We start from the raw sequence: 11,215 nt of genomic DNA, 5'->3' as shown, positions 1-11,215 counted from the left end.
CTCCCTCTCCTCCTCCTCCTCCTCTTCTTACTTCTCCTCCTCCTTCATCTCAAAAACGTTTATATGTATAAGTGTTTGTTTGCACATATGTATGCATGTGCACACACATGCAAGCTGGTGTACAAGTGGGTCAGAAGGAAGCATCAGCCCCTATGGAGCTAGGGGTACAAATGATCACTCAGTGGGTTCTGGGAATGAACCAACCCTGAGTCCACGCATGAGCAGCCAGTGCTCCTATCCACTGAGCCTCTTCCCCAGGACTCTTGTTTAGTTTTGTTTTTTAACTATTATTTTCTGTAACTCTAGGTTCATCTTTAACTTTTCCTGCCTCGACCTTTGACTAAAGCCTGGAATGAGTCCAAAGAGCTTGTTTGTCTTTATGAGAAAGATAGTGCAGGAATTGGAAAAATGATTCGGTTCCCAACACCCACATGGTGACTCACAACTGTCTGTATCTCCAGTTCCAGGGGATCTGACACCTTCTTGTCTCCACAGATACCAGGCGCACATGTGGGGGACAAATGTACACGCAGGCACAGCACTACACTGTACACACAACTCTGCATTGAGATAAAGTAAAATGAAACCTCTTAGGCTAATGAGACTGCCCATCAGGAAACGGCACTGCCTGCCGAGCCTGAGGCCTATCCAGGGAACAACAGACATTCTCAGCTTGTCCTGTGAGTGCTAAAAGTACAAACTATGGGTTTTAAAAAAATACTTATTTATTTATTTATTTATTTCATGTATGTGAGTACACTGTCACTGTCTTCAGACACACCATAAGAGGGCATCAGATCCCATTACAGATGGTCATGAGCCACCCTGTGGTTGCTGGGAATTGAACTCAGGACCTCTGGAAGAGCAGTCAGAGCTCTTAACCACTGAGCCATCTCTCCAGCCCCAGAAACTGTTTTTAAAAAAATAGATTTGGGTCATTAGAGATCATGAAAGATTAGAAATTGTCACGAATTCTTTCCAACCACACCGATCAAGGAGTTCATTATTTATGATTATTTGTGTGCTTGTGTGTGAACACATGAAGATCTAACTCAAGTGGTCAGACAAGTAGCAAGTGCTTTGCTGGCTAAACTGTCTTCACAGCCCAGAAGGGGGCTTCTTGAATAGGGGTTAGCCTGTGTATTTGTTACTTTTCTGTTGCTGCTATAAAATACCATGACCAAAGACAGCTTAGGGAACCAGGAGGTTGTTAGCACTTGTGGTTTCAGATGGAGATGAGCTCACTGTAGTGGGGAGGCAAGGCAAGAGGAGCAGGAGACAGAGAGAGATCACACCTCAGCTGACAAAAACCACTGGAGAGAGGACAGGAAGTGTGCTGAGGCTCTGAACTCTCAGGGACGCTTCCTCCAGTAAGGTGCCCTCTCCCCCAATAGTGACATCGCCTGGAGACCAAGTGTTCAGATAGCTCACCCAATCGGGAAGACTCTTCATCCAACCCACCACATCCTAACAAACTGTTCTGACACACAGATACATGTATGCACATGTATGAAGAAAGTATGTGTGTGTGTGCTTCACAAGATATTTCCATGGGTATGGAAACAATATAAGAAAAAAAATCTCAAAATAACATTCTCTCAATGGGGTTAGTCTTCAACACTTGTGTGTGTCCGCATAAATGTGTGCCCTGTGTATGTGTGTGTGTGTGTGTGTGTGTGTGTGTGTGTGAGAGAGAGAGAGAGAGAGAGAGAGAGAGAGAGAGAGAGAGCCTGAGGAGACCAGAAGAGGTCACCAAATCTCCCAGTGTGTAGTTGTGAGCCACTCAACATGGGTGCTTTGAATCAACCCTGAGTCCTCTAGAAGAGGGGAAAGGTTCTTAACCACTAAGCCATATTCCCCAACCCAACTGTTGGCTTTCGGGCAGGGTCTCACTTATGTAGACCAGACCAAACTCAAACCTGCTAATTCTTCAGCTCCTGACTCCACAGTGTTAAGATTACTCCACGGTGTTAAGGCATACACCACGTCTGTTTTGATTCTACCAGTAAGGAATAAGATGACCGCCACAATTTTTTGAGTCAAATTGGAAGCAAGCTTTAGTACTAGCCAGGATGATGGACACTGGCCAGGTGATTATAAAGGCTACCCCACAGGCTATGTATTTTATGCCTTGGTCAGATGGAAGTAAGCATACACCCTGACATACTTTCTACCTCCCTACCTCCCAACTCCCTGTGATCCTGTGCGGTTGGGTCAACCAAACTTGATTAGGAAAGTGAAGGCATGTGACTTGCTATCTGGTATGGGTAACAGCCTCCAGAGACCCGGGGAGTATCTGTCCTTGGGCAGGGAGTTTACAGGTTACATATCATTTTGTTTCACGGAGTTCTTGGGCACAGTAATAAAAACCTAACTTTGGCTTCTACACCTGATGTCTATCAAGTGTTTTGTAAATAAATTTATTTCTATTTACAATGATATTCTGTTTACATGTGGATCTGTGAGGGGGGTATCCAGACACTGGGAACTGGAATTACTCTTGTAAGCTGCCATGTGGGTGCTGGGAATTGAACCCAGGTCCTTTGGAAGACCAGCCAGTGCTCTTAACTGCTGAGCCATCTGTCCAGTAAGTGTTTTATATAGGCAGCTTTACTAATATTTCCCTTCGCTTCTTGCTTAGGGGCTCTCTTCCAACTGTAAAGGGAAAAAAAAAAAAGTCCTTGATTTATTTTAAAGGTTTTGTAATTCTACTTTTAGCATTTGATCTGAGACTTTTGGTTTAAGGGTGGGGTTTCCCTCTTCTCCCCAGCAGTCACACACATTCAATCAATATTGCCTATCTACCGCCCCAACCCCCCAGACACATTTTTCATTATGTTCTACCTGTTTTTCTATTCAATTTTGATCCTTCTGAGAACCACAGGACTTTGATTCTGGTCAGTGTCAGGAATCAAGCCACCTATGGCCTACTTCACTGTCCATCTGGCCACTTTCTGCGGTTCCTCTTCAAGTCTGTACCAAGAAGCAGTTAGGGGAAGTAGGCCGGCCATTGAGTAACGGCTTGCCTCGGTTGATTGCTGGAATTCGGAGCCAAGGGGTCAGAGAGAGGCCGCTGTCTTTGTTGCTCGTTAGGCAGTGTTCATCTCCAGGGCTGGCTGGTTTAATTTATTTCATCTTCCCCATCCAAGTGTTCCTTGAAATGAGGTTAGACCGCATACTGCACCCAATCGCCCTTATTGGGGCTACACTGTGAACGAATGGGGAAATGGCGGGGACCGGGAACTGGCATCTGAGACACCGCTGTTTGGGGACGAAGGGATGTGAAGAAGGGGACCTTCCCGGGAGGGCTCCTCGCCTGAGCAATCTTCTCCGCGTCCGCCAGAAGGCGCCGCGGCGCTCGCCATCCCCGCTCAGAGCCCGAGCCTGTGCCGCAGCCAGCCCGGGAGTGGCGCTGCGCTGCGGTGTGAGAGCCGGGCGGAGGCCTGAGCCCTCGACTGCCTGGGAGCGCGACGCGGTGCCAGGGCTTCCCCGCTTTGTCGCTGGGGCTGGGGCGCGGCGGATTTACGATTCAGTTCACCCCGGCAGGAAACGTACAGAGCCACCCCCGCGCTGCGGTCTACAAAGCCCCGGAGTCCGCAGGCGGGAGGAGTCGGATCCCCGACACTGTCGAGCTCCCTCCCGCCCAGCTCCCGCATCAGGCCGTCGCCGGCCTCATGAGGACCCCCCGGCCGGGGCGGAGAACCGGGCACTGCCCGGACCGCGATCCTGCCGCGGCCTTAGAACGTTAGACAGGTCAGTGCGCTGGCGCGCCCGGCGGCCGAGGTGTGGGCAGGAGCGGCGTCCTCCCGGCCCTGTGCATCGTGCCCGTGGCGCAACGAGGCCACCCGAGGGTCACCGAGGCCGGGCACCCGCGAGCGCGGGCGCGACACAGTGCCTTCCCTGACCGGCCAGGTGCAGTACAGCCGCCCCTCCGCAGCACCCTGACCCGGCTGCTGCCCGTGGGGTGGGGGTGGGGTCCCCGAGGGCTGCGCACCCAAGATACTGCATGTCACCACGCCAAGCCTTGGGTGTATGCGGAAGCCCAGAGGCGAAAGAGAGGCGGAAGAAAGGAGGCCGGGAGATCTTTGGCGTGAGCATGAGGGAAGGGGTGCGCGCCGTGCCGAGCGGAGATGGATGGCCTTGGGTACCTGCGCGAGCCTCGGAGGCGGCGGGGTCCACAGTCCCGGCCCTCACCTTCTCTCAGAGCCTGGTCACCTCTCACCCTCCCCCATCTCAGGATGCGGCTGGACCGCCGGGCCCTCTATGCGCTAGTCTTGCTGCTCGCCTGCGCCTCGCTGGGTCTCCTGTACGCCAGCACCCGAGACGCGCCAAGTCTCCCGAACCCCCTGGCATTGTGGTCGCCCCCACAAGGTCTCCCGAGACTCGATCTACCAGACCTTGCCCCTGAGCCTCGCTACGCACACATCCCGGTTAGAATCAAGGAGCAAGTGGTGAGGTGAGTGTGGACCGCGGTGTGGCGGCGGCGACCGCACAGAGCATGCTGGAGGGGGTGGCCCGGGGAGCTTTTGTTTCCTCCAGCGCTAGACTCGGACGCTGCTTTCTGCTGACTGGTTGGGTGCAATTATCAGGGAGGTGGAGAGGGCTACCGAGGCTTGAACTGGGGGAGAGGCAGGGGCGCGGCAAATCTATCCTCCTCAACCTGGTCGCCGACACTGGAATGTGGGAGGATGTACAGGCAAAAGAGCACCCGGAGACTGCCTGCTGTCTTGATTTAGACTTGAGATTCCAGAAGGGTCCCTGGATGGCGGCTACGTAGACATCCCAGTAATTGGCCCTAGTCCTCGCCTCTGTAGAGCTCAGATTTAAGGGATAAGCTGTCTCTTATCTGTGGGCAGAGTTGAGGGATCAAACTGTGGAGTGCTTACTGTGCGTTTTGTGAGATAAATGGAGCTTAGGTACCTGGACTCTGAAGCCGCTTCTCCTCCCTTTAGGCTGCTGGCTCCGAACAATTGCAGTTGTGAATCCAAGGGAGCGAGCTTTCCCTTGCCGTTTCTGAGACAGGTTCGGGCGATTGACCTCACTAAAGCCTTTGACGCTGAGGAGCTGAAGGCTGTTTCTGTCGCCAGGGAGCAGGAATACCAGGCCTTCCTTGCAAGGTACCAGTGAGAAAGGAGGATCCGGCTCTTCCCAGGGAGGCCAGTGGTGTCATAGTGACCCCGTTGGAAGAAAGAGCTCCTCTCCTACTGACTCCTTTGTCACCTCTTCACTACAGGAGCCGGTCCCTGGCTGACCAGCTGCTGATAGCTCCCGCCAACTCCCCCTTACAGTACCCCCTGCAGGGTGTGGAGGTTCAGCCCCTCAGGAGCATCCTGGTGCCAGGTAAAGACGGAAGTTCTCAGGGGTTGCTCTGCCACCCTCACCCTCAGGTCGTGAGGGTGGCAGAGCTACAGGCAGGCAGGAGAGCTCTGACAAAGAGATGTGGAGGCAGAGGGACTCTAAGGTTGTCAGGTATTGCAAGAATACCTGGGAGGCTTATTGAGGAGGTATCCCTTCTTTGATAGCTAGCTAGTCAGGACAAGCCACGGAAGAAATGCNTTTTTTTTTTTTTTTTTTGATGGGAAGGAGTTAAAAAGCAGTCACGTGAGTTCTGTGGGTTGTGCACAGTCCTACTGAGGCCTCCATGAGAGAGTCAGACATAAAGTTCTGTATGGCGCGTGGTGGCAGGGGGAGAGAAAATGAGGAAGAATTCAAGACTGTCTTGTGTAATTCTGGCTTCCCCATTCTTCCTCCTAGGGCTAAGTCTGCAGGAAGATTCTGTTCAGGAGATATATCAGGTGAGAGAAACCAGTAGAGGCCAGGTGGACTTGGAGAATGAAGAATTCTTGGAGAGTTACAGAACCCCACCCCACACCCACACCCAGGCATAAAAGGGTTGAAAAGGCAAGAGGTGGGTCAGGGAATCTAAGGCTGCTGTCTCTCACCCTCTGCCAGGTGAACCTGACAGCTTCCCTAGGCACCTGGGATGTGGCAGGGGAAGTAACAGGAGTGACTCTCACGGGAGAGGGGCAGCCGGATCTCACCCTTGCCAGCCCAGTTCTGGATAAACTCAACAGGCAGCTGCAACTGGTGACTTACAGCAGCCGGAGCTACCAGGCCAACACAGCAGACACAGGTGGGAGGCCCGAGGAGGGGTAGAGACAGACTGAAAGAACAGAAGGAACCAGAAAAGCAAATGAGCAAGTGTGGGAGGCCCTCGAGCAATGGCCAGAACAGCCTAGACACACAAGAGTGTTGCAAGTGGGCCAGCAGGGCCAGGAGTCAGAGGAGCCTTTGTTTATCTAGGGCCAAAACAGGCCAGGGAGAAACCAGAGCTGGAGAGCGTTCCCACTTCTGCCTGTCATCAGGGCTCCAGGAAGCGACCTGTTCCTGGCTGTTTCTAGCCCAACACTTACCTTGCCAAGCTCTCTCTCCCTTTCTCCTTTTCTCCAAAACTGGCTTTTCTGAGCCTGCACCTACCTTAGGACCTTTGCATCTGCCGTTTTCAGGAATGTTCTTGCCCAAGTTTGTTTGTTTGTATTTTTCATGGCCAGTTCCGTCTTAACGTTTGCATCTGGGCTCAGACGTCTCCTGTTTGCTTGAGACAATGTCCTTCGCCTCCGTTTTTATTTAACACCAGTGCTGTAACACTAGACGTTTCTTATTTACTCAGCCTAATCTTTGACATCGTGGAATATGGACAATTCATTTTTCTGTGCCCAAGCTTGGTTTTCTGTAATAGTTTATCTAATAAGATTACCATGAAGATTAAATGGCTTCATCTATTTAGAACACATTTTCAATTTTCTTGTTTTGTTTCTTTGAGAACCATCTCACTTATTTAGCTCTGGCTGGCCTCAGACTCACTATCCAGCAGAGCTTCACTCCTGCTCCTTGGTGCTGCTACCTCCCAAGTCCCAGGATTACAGATATATGCCACCACACCCAAGTTACAGAAGAATTTACATCTGTGCAGCACAAAGTCAAGTATAGAGATCCATGCCTGTAATTTCTGTACTTGGGTAGCCACAGGAGGAGGAGAGAAAGTTCAAGGGTAGCCTAGGCTACATAGCAAGACCCTGTCGTGTGTCGTGTGTGTGTATGTGTGTATGTATGTGTATGTGTATGTGTGTATGTGTATGTGTGTATCAGGCATGTAGTAAATGCTCAGTAAACACTAACTTGTTTTGTTTTCAAGACAGGGTTTTTTTTTGGGGGGGGGGATCGAGACAGGGTTTCTCTGTGTAGCCCTGGCTGTCCTGGAACTCACTCTGTAGACCAGGCTGGCCTCCAACTTAGAAATCCGCCTGCCTCTGCCTCCCAAGTGCTGGGATTAAAGGCGTGCGCCACCACTGCCCGGCTGTAAAGATTAACATAAAAAAAAAGTTAACTTTTATCTATGTGTGGTGATTTTATCTGTATAACCTCAGCACTCAGGAAACTGAGGCAGGTAGAATTGCCTTAGTGTTGGAACAAGCCTGGGCTATATGTAATAAGTGCCAAACCAGCCAGGGCGACAAAGCAAGACCCAGACTTAAGAAACCAAAAGGGGTGGGCGGGGCAGGCGGGGCGGGAGTCAAGAATTTCATTGTCTTTGTTCTACCTCCTAAACTGTTAGGTTTCTGGGCAGGAGCTGTAGCTCAACGGGTAGCATGTTATGCCTAGCATGCACAAGACCACGGGTTCAGTTCCCAGCACTGCACGGATGCTGGGACCCTTACATGGCGTCTCTCCTTAGGAGACACCTGTAGACAATAACACCCGCAATCGCACTCAATAGGCAGAGGCAGGAAGTTCGGGAAGTTTAAGGTCATCCTCCGGAACCATCATGCTGGGAGGGAAAGCTGGGTGGTCCCAACTGGGCCGTAGAGTGCTTGCCAAGCACGTGTTAGTCTCTAAATTCAATCACCAATACCACAAAACAACATGCAAGCTCCACAGAAGTCAGGACGGTATGTTCTTGCCCACCAAGGTCTGGATAGGCAGAACACAGAGTTTAAATGTTGGCCACTGAAAGGAGAATGCTCTTCTAGCCTTAAGGGCCCAATTCCACCTCCTTTCTTCCCAGTCCGGTTCTCCACCAAGGGACATGAAGCTGCCTTCACCATCCTCATAAGACATCCTCCCAACCCCCGGTTGTACCCACCGTCATCCCTACCCCAAGGAGGTGAGACCGAGGCTCCAGGGATTAGGGAAGTAAAGAGGGGGTTGGCCCTGGGGGTGGGGCTGCTTTCCCATTTCTCTTTCCCCTCCCCCCGCCCCTTCACACTGGCCCCTGCATCTTGCTTTCAGCCGAGTACAACATCAGTGCTCTGGTTACCATTGCCACCAAGACTTTTCTTCGTTATGATCGGCTACGGGCACTCATTGCCAGCATCCGACGCTTTTACCCTACGGTCACCATAGTCATCGCTGACGACAGCGACAAACCGGAGCGCATTAGCGACCCACACGTGGAACACTACTTCATGCCCTTCGGCAAGGTGCGCAGCCCGCAAAGCAGAGCGGGGGCGCCAGAGGACTCTGGGAAGGGGGCGTGCCTCAGTCTGCAGCTTCCAGGGTTTGGGTCCCCCAAACAAATGTGTGCCTATCGCACGGGCTCTGAAATCAGGAATCCTGCCAATCTTATTCGTTCCGCATTCTTGAAATGGTGCTTAATACCTATAGCAATACAATGGATGGGTGCACGAAGCAATGAAATACAAGACCCTTCCCCAAAGGGCTCAAAATGTCTAGGAAAAGGGTTGGGACCCTCCGAGGGTTTTAAAACCTAGTTTCCAGTCATGGGAAAGCTCTAAGAAGTCTAGAGCGGGACACAGGCTGTTTTGAGTTCGGGGAGAGGGAAAAAGATGTCAGGCTTGTCCTATCCCTCCAGACTCCCCAACCATATACAACTCTTCTAGGGTTGGTTCGCAGGTCGGAACCTGGCGGTGTCCCAAGTAACCACCAAATACGTGCTGTGGGTGGACGACGACTTTGTCTTCACGGCGCGCACGCGGCTGGAGAAGCTTGTGGACGTGCTCGAGAGGACGCCCCTGGACCTGGTAGGGGAGGAGAGCCCGATGTGGGGTGGGAGACGGGAGAGCGGAACGTCCAAGGGTGAAGCGAGTCTTGGGGGGGTGGTAGTGTGGGCCCTGTGTGGTGCGATAGGGCGAGGGTGGGGCAGGGGCGCGGGGAGGAAGCGCCCTACTCTCGGGGACCTGGTCTTAGCTGGAGCATCCTCTCGCTCCCCGCAGGTAGGGGGCGCGGTGCGGGAGATCTCGGGCTACGCTACCACCTACAGGCAGCTGCTGAGCGTGGAGCCGGGCGCCCCAGGCCTTGGGAACTGCCTCCGGCATAAGCAGGGCTTCCACCACGAGCTCGTTGGCTTCCCAAGCTGCGTGGTCACAGATGGCGTGGTCAACTTCTTCCTGGCGCGCACGGACAAAGTGCGCCAAGTGGGCTTTGATCCACGTCTCAACCGGGTGGCACATCTGGGTGAGTGGCGCCCCCTCCTGGCAGGGCGTAGGAATGGGAAGGACCAGGCGCAGCTCTGGGTCGGGCGCGATGCTGCACACTTGAACCCTCCCACCACCCTCTGCGCTTGCCCTAGAGCAGTTTAGCGAGGCTGACCAGGGTCTGCACTTGAAACCTCCACTTTCTTCTGCTGGACATCCCACTGAACACCTCACACAGCGCGGGTGCCGGTCAGCCATGAACTTCCCCACCCCTGCAAAGGTTACCTTTCTGCCAGCCGCTACCCCAGGTTCAGACCCTACTCAGAGGGAGTGAACTGGTATTTATTGAGATGAACCCCACACGAGAGTAAATCCGAGCAAAAGAAGCGAGTGTCCTCAGCAACACAGTTTTTGCTTACTTGCCCTCCGAGCCCTGTATTTCAATTCCGCATAGGATAGGAATTGGCCGTCTCTCCCCTCGGGAGCTTTAACCATTGGTCTCCCCACCCTCACCCCAGAATTCTTCCTGGATGGACTTGGTTCCCTTCGTGTTGGCTCCTGCTCTGATGTTGTTGTGGATCATGCATCGAAGGTGAAGCTGCCGTGGACAGCAAAGAACCCAGAGGCCGAAACTTACGCCCGTTACCGTTACCCGGGATCACTGGACCAAAGTCAGGTGGCCAAACATCGCCTGCTCTACTTCAAACACCGGCTACAGTGCATGACCGCTGAGTGACTTCTGATTTGGGCCTTCACACTGTCAGGCTGGGCCTGCCTCCTTGTTCCTACCAGGATTATCCACCACCACCCCCATCCCTGTGCACCCCACTGATGAACACCCTGGCTTCCCGATCCTCTCCACCAATCTGATTCCTAACAGGGGCTTGTCCTGGTGACACCCTTCCTTTCTGTGAGTGACCGGAGGCCCGATGGAGCCATATCCTCTCCCCACAGCCAGTGCCAAGTCCTCCCACAACCCCATTCCTATGGGGCAGGAAATGGGGAGGTTCACTTTCCAAGTGCCAAAGAGCCCAGAAGGACTCTAAGACCCTCAAGTGGAAACACTCTCACCTCCTAAGGTGGGCAGGGAAACTCCCAACTTGCAACCCCAGGGACATGCACCCCACCCCAGCTCCGGATCCAGCACCGTGTGTACCGGCTCCCACACACCCCCACAGAAAGCACTGTGACTGTAGTTCTGTGGGGCTGGTGAACACATGGTGAAAGCCATTTTTACTAGTGTCTCTGTGGTACTTTGAGTGTGACGGGGCTTGGGGGGATGGGAGAGTCCCACGTGTAGATGCCTAGACCCACTCCATGGGCTTCAGGTATTCTTGGCTTCATTTTATTGGTTGCGTTAGCAGGGAGCTCATGGACCGTGTCCTTCCTCACACGTGTACTGTTGGGGCCTCTCACACTCTAAGTGACTGTGGTCAGACCCACACTGTGCAAATCTTTGGGCCAGTAGGTTTCTGGAGAAGAAAAGTGGACAGTTAGGGAATCCTGGGTGAGACTATATTCCCTGAGACCTACCAGTAATCTGGTAGCATGTCACCCTGTTGGAAACCTTAGTTCAGTTCACCACCCTTGGTAAAGGGTGCCCCAGACTCTTGAACTTGGCTAGGTTGTTGTTTGTTGGATGGATGGATGGATGGATGGATGGATAGATGGATGGATTGGTTCGGTTTGGGTTTTTTTTTTTTTTTTTTTTTTTTTTTTCTTTTTTTTTCCGTGGAGCGCTGACGATATGGCTCGCTGGCTTAGAGCTCTTGCTGCTCTTG

The 11,215-nt window shown here is 52.7% G+C and overlaps 2 protein-coding genes across 8 annotated transcripts in view; one reads left to right on the top strand and one right to left on the bottom strand.

Annotated features, from left to right (window-relative positions):
* B4galnt1 (beta-1,4-N-acetyl-galactosaminyltransferase 1) overlaps positions 1-10,672 on the top strand; it is a 16,943-nt gene extending 6,271 nt beyond the window's left edge. Inside the window, exons 1-11 of one of the 6 annotated variants that reach the window (XM_029542308.1) lie at positions 3,089-3,165; positions 4,238-4,456; positions 4,953-5,117; positions 5,234-5,340; positions 5,755-5,795; positions 5,953-6,133; positions 8,066-8,164; positions 8,290-8,480; positions 8,901-9,041; positions 9,234-9,474; positions 9,953-10,659. In XM_029542308.1, coding sequence (XP_029398168.1) covers positions 3,161-3,165; positions 4,238-4,456; positions 4,953-5,117; positions 5,234-5,340; positions 5,755-5,795; positions 5,953-6,133; positions 8,066-8,164; positions 8,290-8,480; positions 8,901-9,041; positions 9,234-9,474; positions 9,953-10,170 — 1,608 coding nt within the window. In that variant the 5' untranslated portion in view covers positions 3,089-3,160 and the 3' untranslated portion in view covers positions 10,171-10,659. Of the gene's footprint in view, positions 1-3,088; positions 3,166-3,233; positions 4,457-4,952; positions 5,118-5,233; positions 5,341-5,754; positions 5,796-5,952; positions 6,134-8,065; positions 8,165-8,289; positions 8,481-8,900; positions 9,042-9,233; positions 9,475-9,952 lie in introns of those variants that run through there. The other 5 variants (XM_021204669.2, XM_029542309.1, XM_029542310.1 and 2 more) reach the window with 5 other exon arrangements.
* Slc26a10 (solute carrier family 26 member 10) overlaps positions 9,635-11,215 on the bottom strand; it is a 9,658-nt gene continuing 8,077 nt past the window's right edge. The window contains exon 18 of one of the 2 annotated variants that reach the window (XM_021205661.2): positions 9,635-10,906. In XM_021205661.2, the coding sequence (XP_021061320.1) occupies positions 10,868-10,906 (39 nt within the window). In that variant the 3' untranslated portion in view covers positions 9,635-10,867. The remainder of the gene's footprint in view (positions 10,907-11,215) is intronic. The other variant, XM_029542305.1, reaches the window with a different exon arrangement.

The sequence above is a fragment of the Mus pahari genome, chromosome 9, assembly GCF_900095145.1.
Source record: "Mus pahari chromosome 9, PAHARI_EIJ_v1.1, whole genome shotgun sequence".
Taxonomy (NCBI): domain Eukaryota; kingdom Metazoa; phylum Chordata; class Mammalia; order Rodentia; family Muridae; genus Mus; species Mus pahari.
The sequence above is the reverse complement of the archived record's forward strand: the minus strand, read 5'-3'. Positions and strand labels throughout refer to the sequence as shown.